The following is a 23,899-nucleotide window of genomic DNA, read 5'->3' on the forward strand; positions in this document are numbered from 1 at the left end:
GATAATCTTAAATTAGCAGCAACTGAAATCAGGAAAAGCTCGAATGCCACAGAGAAAACAGAAAGAAGAAGTCAGCTGATCGAGGGTGAAATAACTCATAACGATGCTTTGGCTGAAATATGGAAGAAATCCACATTTTTAATGCGTAAAAGAGTCCAAACATTCTTTTAATTTTGGTGACTGCTGCATGTTTGCTGTGCCAAAAAACAGGAGTTTTAACGTGTTTCCAAGACGAGACTCAGCCATCCAAGAACCTTTGGGGTAATTTAATTGTTATTTTAACATAACATGCTGCATGACATCATTTTACGTGACAACAACTCGTGGCAGGTTGTTGTATTGGTTTCACATGGCAGCTAATCGAAACTGTGACACGTGATTTTCCTTCTGTAGCTGAAACATCGTGAATGGAAGCAGCGTGAGGATTATTTCAGAGCGTTATGTTATCGGCGAGTCGCTGTGAGGAGAAAAGTTCAAACTCTCGTACAACAGTGAGTTGTGACAAAAAGACTTTCATTTCAAACTTTCTCCAAAAAGCAAAACTTGTTTAGATTGAACACAAACTAATTTTTTAAACACTGATAACATTTTTAGAGGAAATAAATATATCTTCAACATTTGGATGTGTTAAAGGAGAGAGCACGTTGACCTGGCGCTCGTCCTGCCTGATATTTATTTCCAGTGGTTGACAGCAGGAGGAACTGAGCTCCACTGGGTTGATGAAAGACACAGAAAAGCTGTTTACCTTTCTCTGTTTTGCTTTTCTCTCCTCCTCCCTCTGTCTCTGCCGCTGTCAGTCTCTCTTTCTCACCCCCTCATAATCTATCGCCGCTGTCATCGCTCTGAGAGAGCGCCGTGTGTTTGTTTGACACGCTGCTCCTGCATATCTTTTAACAAGGACGTGTCACTAATAACTAATGTATCACACAGACAGGAAGACACCCTCGCTAACTGTAAACTAACCCCCGAGTGATGGCAGGCGATGCTCTCGTGCCTTGTTGTTTCACACGAGTGTGTAATGCTGTAAACTGCAGTCTGATCATTAGATCATCTTGTGGACTAGCAGACTAAAAGAAGTCAGTACCAGTAACTGCGTGGCTGGTTTCCACTGTCTTTGGCTACATATGTGGTCTCTACAGTCTTTTTTTCCTTCCTGTTGTCCAATGATTAGTTTTCTAGGTCACAACCCGGCAGCTGTGTGACTAATGTCATCTTTTCCACTTGCTTTCATCAACTTTGGCAGTCTGGTTCGAGCAGGTAGTGCCATGTGGTGCGTGGAAGCCCAGCATGTGAAAGTGATGGATGACTCAAGAGAAAATGGTCTTGATTTACAAAGCTGGCCAATCAGCGTGAAAAAAGGGAAGCTCCTTATATTGATGGATGAATCATAAAAGAATATTGAACAACGGTTTTGTTTATCCACCAGTGTATTAATACAGCATGTGTAGTGTCTGGAAATATGAACCATACAGAGTCTGTCCTTTCTCCGGTTTGTGGTTTAACGGTCTTGGGATGCCTCTGTCATTACTCGGCCACAGCACTGTCTCCTTCTAGCTTTGTGCTCTTCAAGGGACAACATTTTACTTTTTATCACTACTGCAATGCTCTTCCTTCTCCGGTGTTTGATAGTGTTGGTATCAGGGTGCTGGTACCTAAATCCTAAATCTAGGATTCTTCAGGCTCAATGTGGGCGATGTTTTTAAACTCCAGTGTAAAGCGCAGTAGTGCTTACACAGAATCGTAAAACAAACAGTTTAGGGAGGAGATGTAAATCCCGCTCAACGTTCAGGAGAAACACTCGCTTGTGTGTTTGTTTTTCTGTGTGTTTGTGCGAGAAGGTCAGAAGGACAGTCGGGCCGATTCTGATGCAGCGCTGGAGTGATTCTGTAAGTCCGAGGTGTTCTGCTCTGACCTGTGCGCTCGTGCTCTGCAGTGTTTACGCTCCACCAGCATTAAGCATGAGCCACATAGTTTTACCAGGAGGATCCTTCACCATAGGCCGTGCAAATAGTGAGCGGCACATCAGCCTGGATCAATCAGCTCGCTGCCTGTTTGGTCCATGTGTGCAGGGTGTGGGTGTTTAAGTGTGTGGTTGTGTTTATTGAAGCGAAAATACAAAACCAGTAGGTATGTTTTATAAAACTAGAGCTGTTTCCATCATCGTGATTACTTGATTGTTTTACTGATCAGCTGCCAAACTCACTTTTTGGCAGAGTTTGAATAAGTATTAACAGAAGACGTCGTAACAATAGCACGGCGTAAAAGTATTGGATGCTTGTTAAACGCTGCATTAAAAGATTTACACAAGTACAAGGCGTGGATTCTACTTTCAAAAGCTAACATTAACAAAAACAAGAGTATATGAAAAGCTTTGTCCAACAGCAGGAGAGCTGTAGCGTTAATATTTGAGTAAAGAGCAGCTCCATAAAACTGCACTGAATACAGTACTCGAGTACTGCATCTTTACCTTTTACAAACCCAACAGCAGGAAACATGTTTAAAGAACATTAAAAGGACTTTAACATTCTCAGCTTGTGGGAAAATACCTGAAGAGTGATTTAAACCTCTTTTAGCTGAGCTGATGTTTCTAATGGGAGCAGAGCCAGTGACATTTTGATCTTTTTCAGCTGTTTGAAAGGTGGACGCTGGTCTGTTCAGACGCAACACTGACCTCTGCTGGTTATAAGTGCTACACTGCAAGGATTACAGCAAAACTGTAAAATATCACAGGGAAAAATCATGTTTCTTTTTTGTTGTTGTTGTTTGTGATATATTATCATATATCACTAATTGCTTTTTCTAATTTCCTCGTTTCTATAATCTCCTTTCAAAAGGCTCCGCCTCCCACACCAAAGCAGTAAAACATGTTAAGTTAAATATTTACAACACTAATAAACTTGTGTTCCAGCACGAAGCAAGCAAAGTGAAACACCGACACAAGTTTAAAAAATAACAGTAATGCTGTCACACCAGCTTCCACTGACCTCTGTGACCTACGGGGTGTTTGTCTGGAAGGAAGTGGGTGTTTTCACACACAACTCGACGCCATGAAAACGATCCATAAAAACAGCATCATGTGCATGGACACATACAGACGCATGGCACTATTTTTAGTGCATAGGTTCACTATGTGACGAGTAACACTGGACGAGGTGTTAAATGCCTCACATTCCAGTGCACGGAAAACACAAGCTCTTAAAGTTAAACATGGCGAGTGTGTGTGCGTGGCGTGAGATGAGGTTAGGTAATGATAAACTGTGTATGTTGGTAAAAAAACGGGTGGCAGGTTTGCGAGGCTGTCTAAATAAACGAAAGCGCTCTGTTAAGCATGTTTACATTCCTGATTGCTCTCACTCTGAATGGCTTTTATTTAGGTCTGCCCATCGTGTCCCTTTGCACTTAAACACAATCTCCTTTTGAGTCGCAGGTTTGCCTTTAACATTACTTTTCCTTTGATTTGGTTTGATCTGAAAAACGATAGCTCCAGATGTATTTCTGAAAATGTCAGCGCGTATTATATCTGACTAAAATAACATTTGCACGAGTATTTAGTGTGTATTTGTGTGTCTTTTGCAGAGCTGTAGTTCACGGGGTCCAGATGGCAGGCATGAGGGGCCCGACCTGCATTGGAGTCTGGCTCTAGAGTCCACGGGGGCTCACACTTCAACTGGACACATTCCACAGGTACACTTAACACTCACCAAGAGTAACACGTCAAAACGAGACATAGTTGAGCAAAGAAGTTCTCAGTGAATCAGAGCAATAACAGAACGAATGCCCCCTTAATGACAACATCAATGATGCTGTACTGCTACCAGTAAAGGTAAAGTGTTACATTTTCCAAGTGGATTGCTCACTTAGAAACAATGTATCAATCCTTTCATACATTTTAAGTGCATTTCAATTAAAAAACGTGTGAAACTTTTCACTTTAGACAGTCATGTGACATCATCTCAATTGCGTGTTTGTGTTCGGTTTAGGACGTGTGCCCATGAGGTCGTCATCACTGGTCCTGCTCCTCCTGATCGGCGTCCAGGCTGTACTGAACATGGGAGGTGGATTGGCCCGGAGTGCCGGGGCACCCAACCACAAAGTAGGACAGCAGACGGCAGCCAATCACAGAGCAAGACAACAGCACACAGTAGCCAGGGACCATCTTACTGAAGAGCACACTTCCAAGCAGCATCATAGGACCAGCCACCACAGGACCAAGAGGCCTCATCGGGCAGCTTTAAATGCAAAGGGTAGGAGCCCTCTCGTTGGGCGCTCTGCGTTGGATTCCCTCCCTGACCCCTCCATCCCAGTGGTGGATCCCAAGCTCTTCTCCAAGAGACGTTACCGTTTCTCACCTCGTGTCGTCTTCAGTGAGGTTCCACCATCACATGACGCCCTAGAAGGCGAGGGCTATGAAATCGATGGAGTTAGAGGGGTGAGGGTGAGGCGCCGAGCAGGATCCCGCACCATGCACCGAGGAGAGTACTCGGTATGTGACAGCATGAATACCTGGGTGAGCAACCTGACAAAAGCCACAGACATGTACGGAAACGAAGTGGAAGTGCTGCCCAATGTTACAATCAACAACGTGGTGAAGAAACAGTACTTCTATGAGACCACCTGTCGATCCCCGACTCAAAGGGGTTCTGGGAACGCGAAGCCGGGGGGCTGGGGTGGAAAACAAGGCTCCAAATCAGGCAACTCGGGCTGTCTTGGCATCGACAGTCGCCACTGGAACTCCTACTGCACCAACTCACATATTTTTGTAAGTGCCCTCACCACCTTCAATGAACAGACAGCCTGGCGTTACATCCGCATCAACGCCGCCTGTGTGTGCGTCCTCAGCCGCAAGTCTTGGGGAGGAAGACGGGGGCACTGACTGAGGCCGACCCCCGACCAGCAGACTATGAACCGAGCACAAACATTTCTCATTAACAGCCACTGCAGCTTTATTGCCAATACTGTAATCCTTCCCCACACATCCAGACAAACACCCCCACTGACCAAAGCATCCAAACAACACACGGACTTAATGCAAACACACACGAACATCTGTCCAGCCCCTCGGCCCCCCGACCCTACCTCAGTCAAAGAAGTCCTGGTTGTTTTAAATTATGAGGACTGCATGTCATATTTATGGTTTATACAGTCAAATATAAAATTATATACAGTATGTGTACATATACAAAATGAATTCAAGCTTTTAATGTTGATGTTATTGTTGTTTTTGTGTTGTTCATGCTGTTATTTATTAAACACCTCAGTACTTGCCCGGTTTGTTGTGTCTGTTTGAGATGCTGAGCGTCACACATCTGTAGGTCTGTTTTTAACATCTTTAGCTCATCGCTTTACGATTTTAGTTTCATTGTCATCTTCTTCAAAATCCAAGCAGCCATCATAAACAGGTTCGATAAACTTGAGCGTTTAGCTGATGATAAATCCAAAAGCAGTGACCTTCAGGGAAACAAACAAGACACTAAACTTTATTTGATCTACTTATGTTTTCTTTCTTTATGATCTTTGCTTATATTAAATATTGTAAGCATATTCACGTATACCAGTTAAAGTCTGGAAGAGAAATCTCAACATGTGCAGTAACACAGGGTTTCTAACTGTCGTGTTTAAATGATTCCCACGTGCAAAAGCTAAAAGTCACAAGCCCAGACACTGAGTCACCTTAAATATTTTCCAAATATTGTTACCACACAATTATTATTATTATTCTATTTTCTTTTTTCTACTTTTTTTAATTCCCAAATTTCTGGTGACTCATGTCTGTGCATTAAGATATTCCAGGAGAGAGAACAGCACCCAAAAGCACAGGAGGCAGCAGAAAGACTTGTATGTGAACATGAAGGAATGTGATTCACTCCATGCAGGCACGAGAGACATGCTTTGCATTTTATACACACAGATTTATTAGCTGTGATGTTCCCAGTGTTCCCAGCAGTAGTGGTGGCTTCTCGTCAGCTTGGCTGGTGTAAACACTACAGGAAGTCTCTGTGCATTTGTACTTGGAAGGAATGAATATTGCATAGAGACAGATTCACAACTAGAGAAAAGATAGCAAACTGTATCTTAGCGAGGCACCGGGGCCACAATGAGTCACTACAACAGCTTGAATGTTTCTGATCTTAGAAAGTTTGGACACTGGTGGGAAAAACATGCACATTTTTTCACGAGATAAGCTAAATAAGCTAAATGCAACATCTAATACATTATTTCAATACCTTGTTTGGCCTTAATCAGATTATTAGGACTTGTACTGCAAGTCAACTAATGCTTCTATAGCATGATCTATTTCAAACGTTTTGATAGCGCTCAGCAAGTGTGGCTGTGGAAATGTGAAGCTTACAAAGCCATGAAAGACTCTTTAATCATATCAAGTCAAACATGAACACCTCCAAGGTAAAATATCAATCATCTGAAATGTCAGGAAATGGAAATCAAAGGGAAAAAGAACTAATATGAAACATGTCTGCTCGGCTGGGAGGCTGCACAAAAACCTCATTGTGACTATAAAGAAAGTCGTTTAAGGAAGTATCCTTGACTTGTTTACAGCAAAGGTGTAACCCTCCAAGCTCATCAAAAAATCAACTCAAAATGATAAAACAATTCAGCTTTGGAGGAATGTTTGGTCAAAGATATGAGATGCATTTGATTGTTAAACATAGACTAGAAATGTGCTTTTGATTATGTGACATAGGTGCTGATACAACAGGTCAATATTTCAAGCAGCCAAGAATCCACCACAACCTAAAGCACTTTATTTTGTCCTCACCGTTCTCTCCCACACGACAATGACTGTCCGGCTGCATTTTCAGTTTTCTATGGGGCACGATTAGTGTTGAAGCTGTTGACTAAGGGATACAATGTATTGATTATATTTGAGCTAAAGGCCCCTTGTGATGCATGAACTTCAGTCACCATGTTGCATATTCCTGTGTTGTTTCTTTTTTATTTAGGAAAATATATTTATCACATTCCCTCTACAAGACATGTAATCATAACAATAATTCATGGGCAACAGTGAGACTTTGTCATTTGACTTGATGTTGTGTTTTGATAAGATCTGTGACATGCTAATTAAATACACTAACCACAACACACACCTATCACTGAAATATGAGGTCTTACTGAGGGCAAAGTGCTACGGAGCCCCGCAAGGGACATGGGAGAAAAAATATTTAAGACGCACTTTTGCGAGATCCCATGCACTCGCGCATTCATGGCTAAAGCCTCTGTTTAGGTGAGGATCTGCTACCCTCTTGTGGTCACATAGAGAACTGTACTTAACAGTCAGATGAATAGCGGAGAACTTCTCTCACATAACTCTATTTCTTCCAAACAGCAGTTAATTCTGCACCTCTTTTCACATCCTTGCCAGGTACCTGGCTGCACTCTCACCTGCACTAACCCTGCGGGTTCACAGGTCGTACGCGGTGCTTTTGAGCTCTGATCGTGTTGCCAGGAAACCTCATCACAGCAAGGCTGTCTGATCAAAGGGGGCTTATGTTAAAATGGTGACCTCAAAATACCTTTCAGTTTGGAAAGAGCTGCTAACAGGCGGTGAGGTCTGCTAACCCTGACATATTTTCCTGCAGTTGCTGTGAAGTTATACAAGACACTTGAAGCTTAAATCAGTGTCTCAAAGGAGAAGCAAAAAGTCGCTTTGCGCATTATTTTCTTTGATGAATCTCCTTTATGTGCACTTTTCTGAAATAGACTGAGGTCATGGAGGTGAGCACGACTCAAAACAGCGACTCCATTACATTTCCATCACTGCACACATGCTATCAAAGAGTCTTTGAACGAAGCCCATTTATTCGCAGCATTTGGCAGCGTGCAAACTGAGTGAAGCCACAGAAAATTATTTTTGGTGTGACCAGTAGATGGCGCTACGCTGCCAGGGATAGACAGTCTGTTTAAACGTGCCTCCAAGTTTGGTGCTATGAGAGTGTTGAACGTATGTAACAGGGCGGCCCTTAGCGGCTGGAAACACAGTGAGATGGACCAAGGCAAGTGTAGTGGAACAAAAGTATTTATTTCCTATACAGCTCTCCTTACAACAATTACCTCGTCGAGCTTCTTCACAGCACAAAATCCACCTCTAATGACAACTGGCAGCCTTAAATATGTTCAGCTGTCACAGACTAACCCATTCTTCCACTCTCAGGTATATTATTAAATCCCAACCTTCCACCACAATATATCAATAAACATAAATAAATACATAAATACATTTCACATTTTCATATTAATAAATATTTCACACTTTAATTTTACACCAAACCCAATATTATAAAAACCCAGAAACCCAAGCACAACAAGATTCACCACACTCTCTTTACCAATGGTCTCTCCCAGAACCTTTAAATGGTGTCTGGACCCCCGGGGAAACATTTGCCCAAACACCTTGAAGAGGACACAGACAAGAAAGGTGAGTAATCATTATCTTACACTTATTTGCACCACTTTCATCCCTAGATTTCACACACACATTTGCATTAGTTTTCCTTACTGGTAAACCTTAATCACAATCATCATTCTTCTCTCCTGACAGACAACCACCACATTCCTTGATGAGGAGCAGCTGTGCAGGATCTGAAACAATGCTACCAACTGATTTTAAAATTCCCAATAAATATTTAAACTTCTTGTGTGCAAATCCATGCTTAAAGTGCAATGCTAAATAAAGTACTTGATAAGGTGCTGTTAATAAAGTGAAAGGTGTGCTCTCAAGTGCTATACAGATAATATATTATAAATAAATATAGTAAGGGAGTCCTCTTCCTTACAACGTCTCTTCATTAATATGAAATATAAAATAAATTACAATTTTGCGTGAGGCTGCATGGAGTTTACAGCTGGCAGGGTGAAGGCCTTCATCCAGACATGATGAAACAATGGGCAAACATCTGTTCTTAATGATCCCACACATTCAAGAAACAAAAGTATGACCTGCTTACAATAGAACGCCAATAACAGTGATGACAACATGCTTCCAAAAAGACTCGACTACACGTCGCCTTCCAAGTAAAGTCAAACCTATCAGTCATCTGGAAATACCAGAGCCATCGTAGATCAACTCAATGATCGACCCTTTAAGTATCTCGTTGAGCTATAAATGATCCAGCTGGTCATTTGTTATCTATTTTAGTGGAGGCTATGACCTGCACATACTTTTCATGTTCACATGTTTGGAACTGCATAGCAACTGAGCCACTAACAGCCAACAACAGCGAGCAAGCTGGGACTGAGTGGTCTTATCAGCCGTTCCACTTTTGGAGCTGCTCTGAAAAGTGTCCAGTGTGTGCTTTGTTGTGGTTTCTTCATCTTCCACAGTTCCTCTAATGGGTCTCAGAACACAAATAGGGGTTTTTAACTGATTCCGTTCTGAGACAGACGCACATGCGAATGACTGGAAACAGTTGCATGTTTTCTCTAAAATCTCTACCATGATTCTGCTTTCCCTTCAGCTTGGCAGACCACTTTGTTTCCAATATGAGGACATTTTTTGACCAGTGTCTGACTGCCACTGATAAAAAAAAGACATAAATCATTTTCTTTGGCTGGTCTCGCTGCTTCCAATAGCTGTATGGAAAATATGTTGAATATGGTGCTCTGCAGTTCTTACATGTCATCGAGCTGCTCTTTCCATGTCATTACCTGCACATATACGTCTGTTAATTACACAGTAATGGTTCTTTTGACCCGGTGATCCAGCTGCAATATAAAAATAAGAACACTAACAACCTGAACTGGTTACCTAACTTAGGAATTTCCATTATTATATATTATTTTGCTATAAATTATATTGTACGTAATATATTGTTTGAAAAGTGTCTTCACTTAATTATTTAAAGAGATTTTAGTGACATCAATATGTTGACATATTTTATGTGAGTAGGAAGAAAATGAACTTGTATGAACTCATCCCACCAGGATTAGATGAAGCACCACAGGCAGCTAAGGATAGAGACTGTCTGTTAGCCTCAGGCTAAGTTAGAAACAGTAACTTAGCAACGAATAAATAATAAACTTGTCAATATATTATCAGACAATTATTTTTATTTTATGTTTTTTACCCATCTCTTTCTACACCAGGCCTAAACTGGTACATTTCTGGGTTTACAGGAAGTGTTTGCCTCAGTGATTGCTGATAGGAAATGGCCCAACACTGTCGAACCTGTTGCTGAAATTTTGAGTAAATCTTGTTTTCTGTCGTGATTACAACAATAAACTGATGAAACATGCTTTTAATGGCTGCGGAGACATACTTCCTTTGTTTGCTTGCTTTTCCCCATACTTCATGTGTGCATAACAAAGCTTTTGATAAGCCTAAGGTGTTAAGAATAGGAATTAATGCAAACAACATAAAATTCATGTCATCAAAAACATGTTTTAAGAACTGTTGAATTTCTGAGTTTCAGAAAGCACAGCTAACTGCAAGAGAGGCAGGAATGTGCTTACACACCACTCTTTATCATTAGTTATTATTCACCTCTGGCTCTCTTCCACAGTGTATTCTTTCTCTTGTCTTCCTCCCATCACTCCCAACGGTCTTGGCAGATGGCTGACCCACCCCGAACATGACTCTGCCAGGAGGTTCTTCCTGTTAGAAAGGAGTTTTTCCTTCCCACTGTCACCAAGTGTTCCATCAAAGGGGATCGTTTGAATGTTGGGGTTTTCTCTCTGTCATTGTCTTTACCTTACAAATTAAATATAAGTGCCTTGAGGCAACTCCAGGTTTGACTTAAGGCTGAACATACATTTTGAGTAATTAACACCCATTTCTAATCACCAACCAGTTAATTGTTTTTATCTTTATCTGGGACTTTATTGTATATTTTACTTTCCACACTGAAGGTAGGCTGCCATTATGTTGCGATACATTTCAAACAAAAAACAGCAAATAAATATACAAAGCCAAAAAGAAACATAAAAACATTAAAAATTTTGATAAAAAATAGTCGCATAATTCCGTTTGTGGGAAACTGATGTCTCCGTTTACAGGCAAATAAAAAAACAACATGTCCCCATTGAGCAGTCTCGACCCCCCTTCTGCCACCCTCTGCATTATTGAAAGGGGCGGTCTGGAAAGAGTCTAAGCGGATCCTGCAGTGTGTGTGTGTGTGTGTGTGTGTGTGTGTGTGTGGTAGAGAGAGAGAGAGAGAGGCTACCGTGACAGCGTCTCTTGATGCTGAAGTGCTGTCGCAGTGGGCTGCACCGCTGTTTCCTCTTTGTTCCGTCCGGGTGACCGTCTGAGTGTTTTACGGAGATAAACAGAACAAAGTGTCATTGAGTCGCGATGGGGAAGGTGGAGGGAGGAATGAAATGCGTCAAGTACCTGCTGTTCGTCTTCAACTTCATATTCTGGGTAAGTGGATGTTTTCGGTTCCGGTGCTGATGAGATGCAAGTTGCGCGTAAATAAACGACGAGCAAGTGCAGCAGTGCGGAGAACCAACTCTCACTGCGCGCGGCAGACTTTCGCGTCCACGTGGTGTTTCAGCGGTGATGCAAAGGCGCTTTGCGGTTTTCACCCACGAATATCTGCTTTGTTTAGTTGCTCTCCAGCACGGCTTTAGGCTGTTCTGCGTGGCGCTGAAAGGGTGACAGCTAGAGGTTTTTTACTTTTGGCTCTCCGGTCTCAAATCAGATTTTCCACAGAGGAAAATCCCGCCCCCCTTCTTCTTCCCGGGGAAGCGTGTTTTTGAAAGGAAGGCTGAATGAAAAGGCAGAAAGGGGCAGAGATTGAGACACAGCAGCGTGGAAAACAGGCTGAGCTCTGCGCCCTGTGCTGTATTTCCTCATCAACACAAACTAACTGACTTGTAATCAAGAAAAGCTCCCACTTCTGTTTTCTTTACAAGCGGCACTCAGAGATAAACTCACGCTACTCCAGACAAACAGTCAGGTGGCTGCCAACGATGCATATACGTCGGTGTGTTATTTTGTCTTGTGCACACGTGAATAAACCACAGGTTTGGCTATTCATTCCTTACAGATTCTTTGTGTGTGAGTGTGAGTGTTGGGCTGCACTTTGCCTTTATTCATGCCGCTGTTCACACTCACCGCTCATGGGCAAGTTTCTTTGTGTGTGCGTATCTTTGCGCGTGTGAAAGAGACTTTTCCAACAAGCATCTGTGGAGTGGATCAGGCGCTGAGCGCCCTGTGAATGGATCTATTGTGACAGTGGGACAATGGCATAATTTCAGGCTGCTGCTCGAGCCCTGGCTGCTCCTGCCCGGCTAAGCAGCAAAGCTTGCATGAGTCCCACTTCTCCTACAGTTGACTGGTCCCACCACTGCCAAACTCCACTGTCCCTGGCTTGATGGCACCTGTGAGTGGACGCTTCCATGCCGAGGGTTAAAAATGAGAGATATGACAGAGTGAGACAGAGTTAGCCGTCTGATAGGCAAGAGTTAAAGATTTAGAGATGGAGGATGTACAGTGAGGCACACAGTGAATGTGACAGAAGAGAAAAGGGTCACTGGGAGATTGTGAGGGATAGTGTGTGCGCTCACATGGTGTAAGAGGGACAGTTGGCTTGAATTTGACCCAGATAAAGACAGAAAACAGATCAGTATGAGCGTGTTGGAGTGCTCTGTGGATGAACGCCGACTGCTCGTGTTACAAATGACAAAAAACAGAAACTATTCTTCATTTGCAGGTTTTAGTCTGCTTGATTACCCACCACTCGTAATCATTGCACGCCAATTCCCGCTGGGCCGCAGTCCTCTGTGTTGTTTGTGGAGTGAGTGATGAAGAGAACGATGAAGGCAAACAGGATTTCTTTGAAATCCCTTCCTGAGCCCCAGTTGACGGTTGAACACTAATACTCTGACTGACCGTTAAACAGAAAATAAATAGTTTTTTTACCTCAAGTATATAAAGAGTGATATGACTGTAGTTATACACATGAAACACACACAGACACACACTCCATCGCCCACCATTCGGGTGAGATTCCCGCAGAACCCTGTTAAAGAAAAGGCCACTGATTAAACGCAGGCCCAGCTGTTGTGTATATTTCACCATATTTCTTCTGTAAACAGACCATCAGCACCTCGCTGCCTCGTCTGCTCTGTGTTCTTTGCCCTATTTAGTAAAAAATTAAGCTACAAGGCAAACACTGTCTCAGAGTGCTGTGCACAAAAGGTGCAGTAGGCAGCGTTAGTTTACCAACAGAAAATAATGTCCTTGTTCTTGTGCAGAGATTATCATCTTAGAAAGGTCACACATGTGCTTGTGATTTTTTCTTCCACCGTTTCTCAATTTGTTACAAATGATGCATTTATCTGATGCACAAACTGCAACGTTTTTACTTATGAGTCAGCTAATGAGCTGGTGACACTGGTATCACATCGAGGGAAAGTTTTGTTCTCCTGTTTTTACATCTAAAGAGCATCCGATGCAATTTCTAAATAGAGTAGGATCTAAGTATGCTCCAGCTGCTTTTCACAGATCAAACATTTTAATCTGCATTCTGTAAATCGTGGTATAAATTAGTATAAAAATATATTTTTCCCACAATAAATTAGAAAGGAAGATTTACTTTCTTTCTAATTGAAAATGAAAGCGCCTGCTGGGGAGAGTACCACGTTTTTCACAGAAATGAAATGACCTTATCCACAGCAAGTGAAAGTCAAGATGTAAGAGTACAAAGAGAACTGAAACAGAACTGGAAAACCCTCCATGAATGTTTATACAGTATTTAATGCAACCAAACCAACCAACTAAAAGACAAACAAAACAGAGCACTGGGGTTAACTTTAAACACGCATGCAGCAGAACAGAGTAAGAGTAAGCTAAAGGGACATCACTTCAGGAAACATTCAAATGGAAGCTGGGATAGTTTACAACGCTTCAAGCCACCTTAATCTCAAACTGCTGACGTGATTAAGAAAATTGTTGGATGGGTGGAAAGTAACCTAAAGGACACAAGATCAAGAAAAACTAGTCTGCCGTGTTGACACGTTGAGCAATTAATTCCCTTGTAAATGTCAGAGTCCACGGGCTGTAGCATCACAGTCCAGCTTACATCATTCTTGTTTGACATCATGTTATTTGACATTGTTTGCTTTCCTGCTGCCACATCAGCTGGAGCAGGTTACTCATACGTTGACCAGTGTCTGGATACATTTAGACGTTGTTTTGAAGATTTCTGGTAAAAAGCCTAAAAAAACACTTTTTGTAGATGTGTTTCAGGACACTTCACCAGTCCCGCCTGTGGCTGAGTACAATAGCATTTACTCCACCCATAATTATGTCGCTCCTATTTACACTTTGCTGCTGCCCATCATTTTTAATGTGCCCTTGCTTCAGTTTTTTCCTAAACACGTAGTAGACAAAAGACTATTTTAAAAAGCTTAACCAATTACTGCTGGATTTATTGTTACTTTTATAAACTATTTTTGGTTTAATATACAGTAAAGCTCTTTTTTGTCTGAAAGTGGATAATGCCACAGACTGTCTCTGACCACAGCCCTGTGTCAGCTCAGCCCCTGTTTTCATGGAAACTCCCCTCACAAAAACACTTTGTAACGCACGTTTTAAAAAGCAGGCCTCAAACTGTAAAAGGACCTCAATAAAGCTGCAATACTACGATTTCCATCCGTTCCTGCAAATATCCAGACATAAAAGGCTTTGGTACTGAAGGGGGGACACGGGGAAAACTGGTGTTTTTGAGACTTTTGAGATTTTAATATCTGCCTCTGAACAAAATGTGCATGCAAGCAGAGGAGTCGTCTAATGACCCACTCCCTCCTCTTCTCTCTCCCATCCCTGTTCCCGTCTCTCTTTCATTGTGTCTGTCAGTTTCCATCCTATTGTGCACTAATGTAGTCACAGGGAGACAGTCAGTCTTTGTCCTTTGGTGAGATTGGGAGGGCGAGGCTGCGATGAGGTGGGGTTAAAGAAGGGGGGCTACATGGGGATAATCAGGGGGCGGTAGCAGAAAACAAGGGAGGGGTGTGGCGGGGGAGTTGGGGGGAGGGGGGGTAAACCAGGGGGAATGAAAGCAGAGAGGGTATTAATGGGACCTTTGGGATGGTCCGGCTCATGATGGGAATGCATTTAGCGTGGCAGCTACTGACTGCAGTGTTTTGAATGTGATTTTGAGAAAGGCTTTTAAATGCAACCGCAGCAGTGATGAGCACAAACCTCAGAACCACCTGCTCTTCAAAACAGCCGCAGCACATCTACAGCAGCCCGAGACGGCCTCGCTCTTCCACTGTGCGCATATCCACAAGCTTCAGCAGGAAGCAGTCATCGCTTCACATTTTGCACCATCGCACCAGGTGTGCTGACAAATACCACGTTAAACAGATCCAGAGCGCCTCTCCACGCTAATCCAGCCTGGTTCAGTACGTCTGCAGATCTACAGCCTTTACTTCGCTGTGCTTTATCACTTTGGACCTGCTAATCCCGAAACCCCAAGAGCTCAGCTGTCCCATACATCACCACGCATCACACTAAATCCTCGATTCGGGGGGAAACCGGCTTCCCAGCACCTGTCCCATTCTGATGCTTTACAGCTGAGCTGCTGGCTTCACTTTAAACCAACACTGTAAAATACTACCTGTGGAAAGAAGGAGGCACAGGAGTCAGCAGAATAAGGGGAACGATTAGATACACAAAGAAATAAAAGAAATGTTTCAGTCGTGGAAAAGCAAAGTAAACAAAAGCAGCATTAAGATGGAGCCGTTTGTTTTTGTCTGAATTTGGCAGCAGAGCTTCTTTCTCCAAATAAATCCACCTAACAGAGCTCGAGGACACACAAACAGACACACAAACATCGGTCTACCTAAAATCTAGAACTAGGATGCCAAGAAACCATGTGACTCCTAAATACTCACAATTTAGACAAGTCGTTTTATTTCTCTGTGCACACACACACACACACACGTATCTGTGCTGTTGTTTTGAAGCTCAACATGAAGGTTTTTAGACTGGATTATCCTCAGGGGGCCTCAGGGGGCTGAGCGATCATTAAAACCTCTCTACTGATCTGTAAGTGGAGCATCCACAGTGACGCCTGCTACTCACATCTCTGTAAAAAGGGAAAAATACATGGAGTTGAAGGTCTTTACAGCACTTACAGAACACGTTCTTGCTCCCTGAAAGGAAGAGGCTTGAGCATGATTTGGTTTAATACGTAGTAACAGAGGTTTAGATGAAGGAAAATATGAGCGACATGTAACCACATTTCCAAACAAACAGGAGAGCCTGTTTAAGCTCAAGGTGCCACAGTGCTGCACGCAGCCAAGCTGGTCATTTTCTCCCCACTGGGAAGCCAGCGGTCGTTAAAGGGTGTTTCCGTGTTACGTAAGATGGATTTGCTCTGCTCCAGGCTGAATGATGATGATCCACCCTTAATGTGGACGGACGTTTTCACACAGAAGTGTGACACGTTCGCCTGTCTCCTTTAAACTGAGTCTATAAAGAGGGTGCAGGGATTGTTGTGTTTTTCAGGAACACCGGGAGGAGGAAGGAGAAAGCCGGTTTGCAAATGGAAAAAAAAAGTGCTCGGAAAAAGCAGCGGTGTTGTGATCCTGGCTGAAAACAGTGACACTGGATCAAGAGAAAAGATCGTATTTGTATGAAAACATAGTTCAGTGTAAAATGTTTCCAAGATTCTGCTTATTTTTGCAACTCAGTGCATTAAATGCATCTGGTGTTTTTGAGGGTTTGGTTACTATTGAAGCAGCACATCAGCTATTTTTTTATCATTTATTTATACAGATAGTTTGTCTCCTCGTTCTTTCTCCCTCCAGCTGATGGGCTCCTTCGTCCTGGCCGTGGGACTGTGGCTCCGTTTCGACCCAGAAACTGTTTCTCTGCTCAGCGGCGAGAAGGCACCAGACACCTTCTTCATCGGTGAGCACCACAGCGCACCTTCATCTTTACAGCCAAGTGTGGCACGTTATAAACGTGTAACAATACGCTGAAGCACATCCAGCACAGTGCTGTTGATTTAACACACGTGTGGGTTAATTCACCACAGCTTCTGGTAAAAGCTCTGTAAAATGCTTGTTGTCAACTGAATGTGATGAATTGTGTTTTCGTCACCACTGGGAGTTGTTTTTCTAGTAAAGTCCGGTTTGGGTTTTAGAGAACGCAGCTGGGAAATCACTTTAAATGGGTCAAGGGAAGGCCTGCTGCTTCTGTTAACGATTAAGCTGAATATTAGAAATAGAGATGGAGAAGTGAGGCAGGAATTTTGCCAACTGAGTGCCCTTGTTTGATAAATGTGCATTAAAGCATCAAATGTTCTCTCACACTTTTTAATTTAGCAAACTTTCATGAGTGGGAATAACAGGAAGTGACTGTGGTGCAGTGTGAATACATTAGTGGACTCGCACGGGTGTGCACCACCTTTTAATCGGTCAATCTGCCCAGATGGAAACAAAGAGGAGGAGGGGAGAAATATATGGACAATTAAAGAGAGTTACATCATGCAAATGGAAAAGCTTTGAAGCAAAGATTGGACATAGCATAATAATAAAGTGCTGAATGTTGAAGGGGAGGAGAGGATTTCATGTGCTGAACGCATAGTTTGTGTCATACTTGAGATGTTGGTGGTTTCTTTTTAGGAAAACGATGCTTCTACTCTTCACTCCTATTTAGTTTTCCTCTCCCAGTCCAGCTAAGCTGCTCTGGAGGACGACATGGTGTAGTGGTAGACTACCTCTGGGAGAAATATTTGCTTACAGAATCCTAAAACACTGTTAAGGCATTTCAGCACTTCTGCCAGAGTGCCTGTGAGCTGAAGTCAGACGTCCACTTGATTTAACTGAGTGGGTGGCCCCTGTCGGGTCCTCTGAGCGTCTAGTGCCACACATGGGTTTGACAGCGAGCGCTGCGCCCACAGCTGAGCACCCTCAACAGTTGCTAAGGCTTGTTTCCATAGCATCAAACAAAACTTTCTTTTTAGTTGAAAATTATTTTTAAGATGGAAGATAAACTTGGGACACAGAGGAAAAAAGGAAAATCTGATTTTCTCTCTTTCTTTCTTTTCCAAACAACCGTTGTGTTTAGCTCGTGGCGCAGTGCGAGCAGCAACATCACTTGTCACCAGATGGAAGAAGTTAAAAGCTAATTAGCCATCCTTAACTGACAGCACATTTAACACCTCCTGCTGTCAAACTCTTTACAGGCAACTAAAGAAAAACCTGCAGGGTTACTGTGTTGCACTCTGAGAAACCAGACCTCTCAGTCTCACTCTGACCCCATATAACACGAGAGCAGCCTCCTTAAACCAGCCTCTGTGGAGCTGTTGCCTCACAACAGACCCCACTTACATGAGCTTATGGAGCGGATCTGTTGAGTTGCTCCCCACAGACCAGCCCATGATGTGTGTTTCCTAATGAGACACTGAACGGTTAGCCGAGGGCATGACACGAAGCATCCACCTCCCTCTAAGTCAGGCTTTTGCTGTTAAGGGTATTTACTGAGGACGCCATTAAAGGGCACAACAAGAAGGGCTACTCTTAAAAAGGGGTGTGGCCAAGCACCAATTTACAAAGCACACAGTCCAATCAGAAATGATAATGCCTCTGTTTGTTTTCCTTGGCACTACCGACTAACTCAGGTTACAACCCTAGACAATGCTGCCCCCTTTTGGTGACTCTGTAACATAACATAAGAACAAGATGTGGGGAAGCTGAGCATGTTGACATGAACACAAGACATTTTTTGTAACCATTCCTGTTCATGTTAACAGGAACCTTTTATGTTCCTCCAGGTGTGTACATACTGATTGGTGCCGGCGGGCTGGTGATGCTGGTCGGTTTCTTTGGCTGCTGTGGAGCCGTTAGAGAATCACAGTGCCTGCTGGGTTCAGTGAGTAAAGATGCACACGAATCATGAGCAAAACTCCAACTGGAATGCACTTTTGGCATTTTATACTTCCGAGTAGTAAACGCTTCATCCCTTTTTCCAGTTCTTTGCCTGTCTGCTGATCATCTTTGGGTCTGAGGTGGCAGCAGGAGTGTTTGGGTTCTTAAACAAAGATAAGGTCTGTGAAGGTTCTCAGTCATCCAGGTCATCGTAGTCAAAGGAGCTTGCAAAGAAAAGCGTCTGGACTTCTTTAAGTTGCTTGAAGACGTTTCATCTTCATCCGAGAAGCTTCTTCAGTTCTAAGGTCAAATGGTGGAGAGTCCCAGATTTAAACCTAGTGGGAGTTTCCCCCCACAGAGGGACAAAAGGACCCCCTGATGATCCTCTAATCGTCTGAGCCAAGGTGTGAAACTGGGTGTGGGTCCCAATCAGGCAGAGTTTCAGGTGACCTCATTGTGAAACCTGGCCCCACCTTATCATGTGATTTCCTGAGGTCAGATGGTCCAGGATGTGAGTGGGCGTTAAGGCGTCTGGGGAGGGAACTCAAAACTGGATTATAGATGGCAGAGAGTTGGTGTCGTAAACCACCGCCTCTGTTCAAAGATGGTCGTCACAGTGGACATAGATGCTTCTTTCACTCCTCTTTCAAACCATCTGTCCTCTCTGTCCAAAATGTGAACATTGGCATCCTCGAAAGAGTGACCTTTGACCTTTAGATGCAGATGGACAGCTGAGTTGTGTCCTGTGGAGGTGGCTCTTCTGTGTTGTGCCATGCGCTTGTGAAGTGGCTGAAGAAGCTTCTCGGATGAAGGTGAAACGTCTTCAAGTAACTTAAAGAAGTCCAGACGCTTTTCTTTGCAAGCTCCTTTGACCAAAGACAAGGTTCATTCATTTTTTCACTGTTTTTGAAAACTGCAAGCAGTACGAATAGTCCAGATTCACCTTTCTTGTCTTACACAGATAATTGAAGATGTCCAGAACTTCTACGCAAAAACCTACAATGAAAACAGCAACGGCACTTTGGTCCTCTCTTACCAGAAAGTGGTACATACAGAAAAAAACAATTATGATCAACTACATATATAAGGAATCTTTTTTTTTAATGCTCCCTATAACATCCGTCGTCTTCTCATATTTTTTCTCCCATTTTAAGCTGAGCTGTTGTGGAACTATAGAAAACCGATGCCCCGATGCTGAAAAGGACACCAGGGTAAGACTTCGAGCAGCTCGATACAATCAGCAGAAATTAAATTGGTTGATATCAAATGAATGAGTCTGGTGTCTTACGAAACATCTCCTCTGCAGGACTGCGAGACGGGCATCAAAGACTTCTTCAACAGTAAACTCTTCATCGTCGGATACGTGGGCATAGGAATCGCTGGTGTCATGGTGAGCAGGGAGAAGAGAAAAGTCAGGAATGCACATACGTACGCGATGACTGATAATAAGATGTTTTTGTTTGCTGCTCTACAGATCATTGGGATGATTTTCAGCATGGTGCTCTGCTGTGCCATTCGCAACAGCAGGGAGGTCATCTAAGACGGCTCCTCGGCCTCTGCTCTGACCTGCTTCTGTATCCCGTAAAGACTGTACAGCAATTCGTATTAAATGTCATCTCCTGTCTGTCAACCACCTGGGGAGCCAGGAAGTAGAACATGCTTAAAAAATTCCTTCCCACTACAGTGCTCATGCCCTCCCTCGTGCAATGATCTTTTGGTTTGTTCTGTCGCTTATTTATTTCCAGTCCAAAGCACCACCGTCGACCTTTCACAGCACTCTGGGAAGACTTTCACATATCAAGCGGGAACAGTACAAATTCTATTGCGGAGCAGACAACCTGTCAAATAGCTTTTCCTAATGGCCATTTTGGACACCACAGATGTTGAACCCACATACTATCACAGCAGTGTGGAAGCTTTTTCACACAGCCTTCACACTGACCCCTGCGCTGTGGGAAACTTAAGCCTGAGAAAGCAATCTGAGGTGAAAGCTGCTGAGTTTGCTTATCTGTGCACACACACACACACACACACAGACACGCAAATACAGCTATGTTGTGCTACGTGAGCCCACGATCTTAAAAAAGATTTCTGCATCTCAGAGACTGTTTTGATTGGTTGAATCGGTGTGGAGCGTTACTCATGCACGCTGTATTTTGATCCGGCAGGCGTCCATTGGGATGGGATGTCCCATCACAGTGTGAGCGGACACTCAAACCACACAGGTTACACTAAGTGACCAAAATCCAATGATCTTATTAAAGAAAGTTAATATTTAGGGAAATCCAAATATTTGATTTATTTTTAGAGTTAAGTGAACAGATTGAGGCCCAATAAACATACATTATAGCCAGTGGCCAGTTAGCTTAACTTAAGACAGTAAACATGTCGTCTCGTAGAAGAAGGAAACATGAAAAATGTGTTCACACTTTTTTTGTTTCCTTTGGAAGGATTCAGTTTTTTCCATGTGTTCAGTATTTACTCTCAAACACTTAAGTTGTGGATGTAACTTCCTGTTTAACAAATATGAAAGCAGCATTCATCCTGTCGTGAGCGTATTTCTCAGAACTCTCATATCTTTGCAGAACTAGGTTACTTTGCATCATAATGTACATATACCAGCATGTGTTGTCTAATTTAAGTACTACATTCCCAAGCTGGTGTGTGCTGATGAGTTCACCAAACTCCTCCAAATTCCTCTATTGAGCAGAAATGAGCATGCAGGCCACCCTAAGAGTTACACAAATGTGCTTTTGCAAATCCAGAAGAATATATATGAACTTCATTTAAAAGCATCTTGTGTGGTCCAATGAAAATAATCTGTTATGTAATAAAGCGTCCCATCAGACTCTGTATAGAAGACCCAGATCCAGCGGTCGTGTTTACAGGCTAAACTATCCAGTCAGCTGAGACAGGTGGTGGTTAAATGTGCTCATCTAAGCCAGGCCTCTGATGTCTCCTCAGTTTTCTCTCGGTGCCTTAAAATTACACCACCCTCAAAAAGAAGCAGCAGAATAGTCTCTATATTTGACTCAGTTCATTAACCTCAGCGTGTAGGAGGGAAGGATGGACGACTCCACCTGTTTCCACCTCCAGGTTAAATCAGGCCATTGTTTATTCTATAGGACGTTTCCCAGCAGGCAGGACAGTAGGATGTAAATATGTTTCTTTTTCTATTGTACATTATTTGTGCTAAATGTGATAGTTACTATTTAACATGCTGTGTTTAGACAGATGTTGGCAGCAGCTGTGCAGTGTAATAGTGACGGGATTGTTTGTAAAGGTCAAATCCACGCAGCTCGAACAGCGTCTTATTGATGTGCCTTTCTTTAAGCCAGTCGTGAGCTGAGCGTAGGGAATAAATGTAGCAGCAGCACGTTTGTAGACTTGGACTGCAGTTAGCTGTCAAATGTATTCGACGAGTAGCAGACGGGGCTCGACTCGCCATTTTATGGCGTGTTTCACAGTGTTGCGTTCAACTCGAGCTCAGCCAAGGAAGCTGACGTGGTGCGAGCAACGACTTTCCTGCCAAATATTTCAAAAGGCTTTTGGTACCAAGGAATTCTGTAACGAGGACTCAAAACAATCATTTTAATGCTGATTAAGTTCCAACAATCAAGCTGCGTCAGACATAAGTGCTGGTCAATATTACTATTCTTTGTTTTTGTTGTTTTTCCATTGCATTGTAACGTGGCACAAGCGATGAGACGTGATAACCACTTCAGGCTGCCAGTAGGCAGTGTTTACTCTGCAGACTGAAGTAGCACAGGACTATCACCAGACTGTCACTTCAGAGGCAGCTTCCTGCCACCAAAGCCACCAATCTGTTGCTGTCTTCCTCGTTTCTATTTGTTAGAGCAAATCTGGAGATGTAACACACTGTGCACCTCAAAACAACAACTCTGTACACAGTCAAGCCTTTCATAGACGATTGTGTGTTAATTTATTTTGATACCATTCCAGGCCTCTCAGGAAAATAGGTGTTTGAAGTTTAATAAAGCTTTTTGAAGGTTTTGTAGAGCTTCACGTGTCCTTCAATTGTTGCATCACAGACATTTGCACAAGTCCACACAGGGAGCTGGTCTTTATTGGCCTTTTGAAAAAGTGTTCAGTGGTAGATTTACAAATGTATGTGGATGATTAAAGCAGATACAAGTTTATATATAAACTCTAAAAGCATTGACGCTTCTTTTTGCACACACACTTTAAATGTTGCCAGATAGATTTAAAGTGTGAGATTGTTGTTTAATATCCTGGGATTGGTCCACACGTTCACGCAGGATGTCAGTGACACGCTTGCGGCACACTTCTAGCAATTTCCGTTAATGAAATCCATCTGCAGCCTTTTCCTGGATGCGCTCTAAATGTAAATATTTTACCTCACATCATGAGAAGTGCTGACAGCAGCAAAATAAAATGCAAATCATTTAGTAGTTTCTAAATGTAGCACTGAAGCATTGGTGATCCCCAGGAAAACCAGTGATCTCCAGTGATTAAGCAGGTTTCCAGATTTAGTTGCATGAGTTTCATGTCAGAGGTTCATGTTTCTGCACTTGATCTTTAAGGACAGCTGGATATTAAGTTAAAGGTATAGTTATGTGTGCAATCCAGCTGGCTCAAGGACTGGCCGGGTGAAATTACCTCAGCACTGCAGCACGAGCACTTTTACTGCCAAACTCTGAACCACGCTTGTGGTGCGTGTGTGAAGGAGCAGGGCAGCACCTTTCAGGCTTACATAAAAACAAAATATTAAATTATCTGAAGTTAATGTGCTGCCTGTTTCCCAGCGAGTGATTATAGACTGTAAAGTTCAACACTTCAAGCCACACACACTCAACACAAACAGAAATAAACGCTGCATTTACAGACATTTATTCAGCATTTATGTATTTACACGTATGATTCTAAAATGAACACGAAAAATAAACTTTTCCCACGTGGCTCAAATTAAAAACTGCTCTAATTTAGCTCCACTTTGCACAGTTTGAGAAAACTGAAAAAAACTGCATATTTACATTGGCAGAACAGTTTAAATGAGTTTAACCCATGAAAAGGTCGAGCA

At 42.8% G+C, this 23,899-nt stretch overlaps 2 protein-coding genes and 1 long non-coding RNA gene across 3 annotated transcripts in view; 2 read left to right on the forward strand and 1 right to left on the reverse strand.

Moving 5' to 3' along the window:
- Nucleotides 1-4,873, forward strand: part of ngfa (nerve growth factor a (beta polypeptide)) — a 20,709-nt gene extending 15,836 nt beyond the window's left edge. Inside the window, exons 2-3 of the mRNA XM_085145798.1 lie at nucleotides 3,577-3,684; nucleotides 3,981-4,873. Of these exons, the coding sequence (XP_085001924.1) occupies nucleotides 3,992-4,873 (882 nt within the window). The 5' untranslated portion in view covers nucleotides 3,577-3,684; nucleotides 3,981-3,991. The remainder of the gene's footprint in view (nucleotides 1-3,576; nucleotides 3,685-3,980) is intronic.
- Nucleotides 285-16,200, reverse strand: LOC146495482 (uncharacterized). The gene is made up of 2 exons (XR_014871520.1): nucleotides 11,345-16,200; nucleotides 285-11,258 (listed from the first exon to the last, which is right to left on the reverse strand). It is a non-coding gene; the product is annotated as an uncharacterized LOC146495482 (long non-coding RNA).
- On the forward strand, nucleotides 11,233-22,857 carry LOC146495483 (tetraspanin-2-like). Its single transcript, XM_085145800.1, has 8 exons — nucleotides 11,233-11,374; nucleotides 16,774-16,876; nucleotides 18,744-18,841; nucleotides 18,942-19,016; nucleotides 19,799-19,882; nucleotides 19,992-20,048; nucleotides 20,144-20,227; nucleotides 20,312-22,857. Exons 1-8 carry the CDS (start codon nucleotides 11,306-11,308, stop codon nucleotides 20,375-20,377), a joined length of 636 nt encoding a protein of 211 aa, XP_085001926.1. The 5' UTR covers nucleotides 11,233-11,305; the 3' UTR covers nucleotides 20,378-22,857.
- Nucleotides 22,858-23,899: the final 1,042 nt, after the last annotated feature.

This window comes from Neolamprologus multifasciatus, chromosome 20 (assembly GCF_963576455.1).
Source record: "Neolamprologus multifasciatus chromosome 20, fNeoMul1.2, whole genome shotgun sequence".
Lineage (NCBI taxonomy): Eukaryota > Metazoa > Chordata > Actinopteri > Cichliformes > Cichlidae > Neolamprologus > Neolamprologus multifasciatus.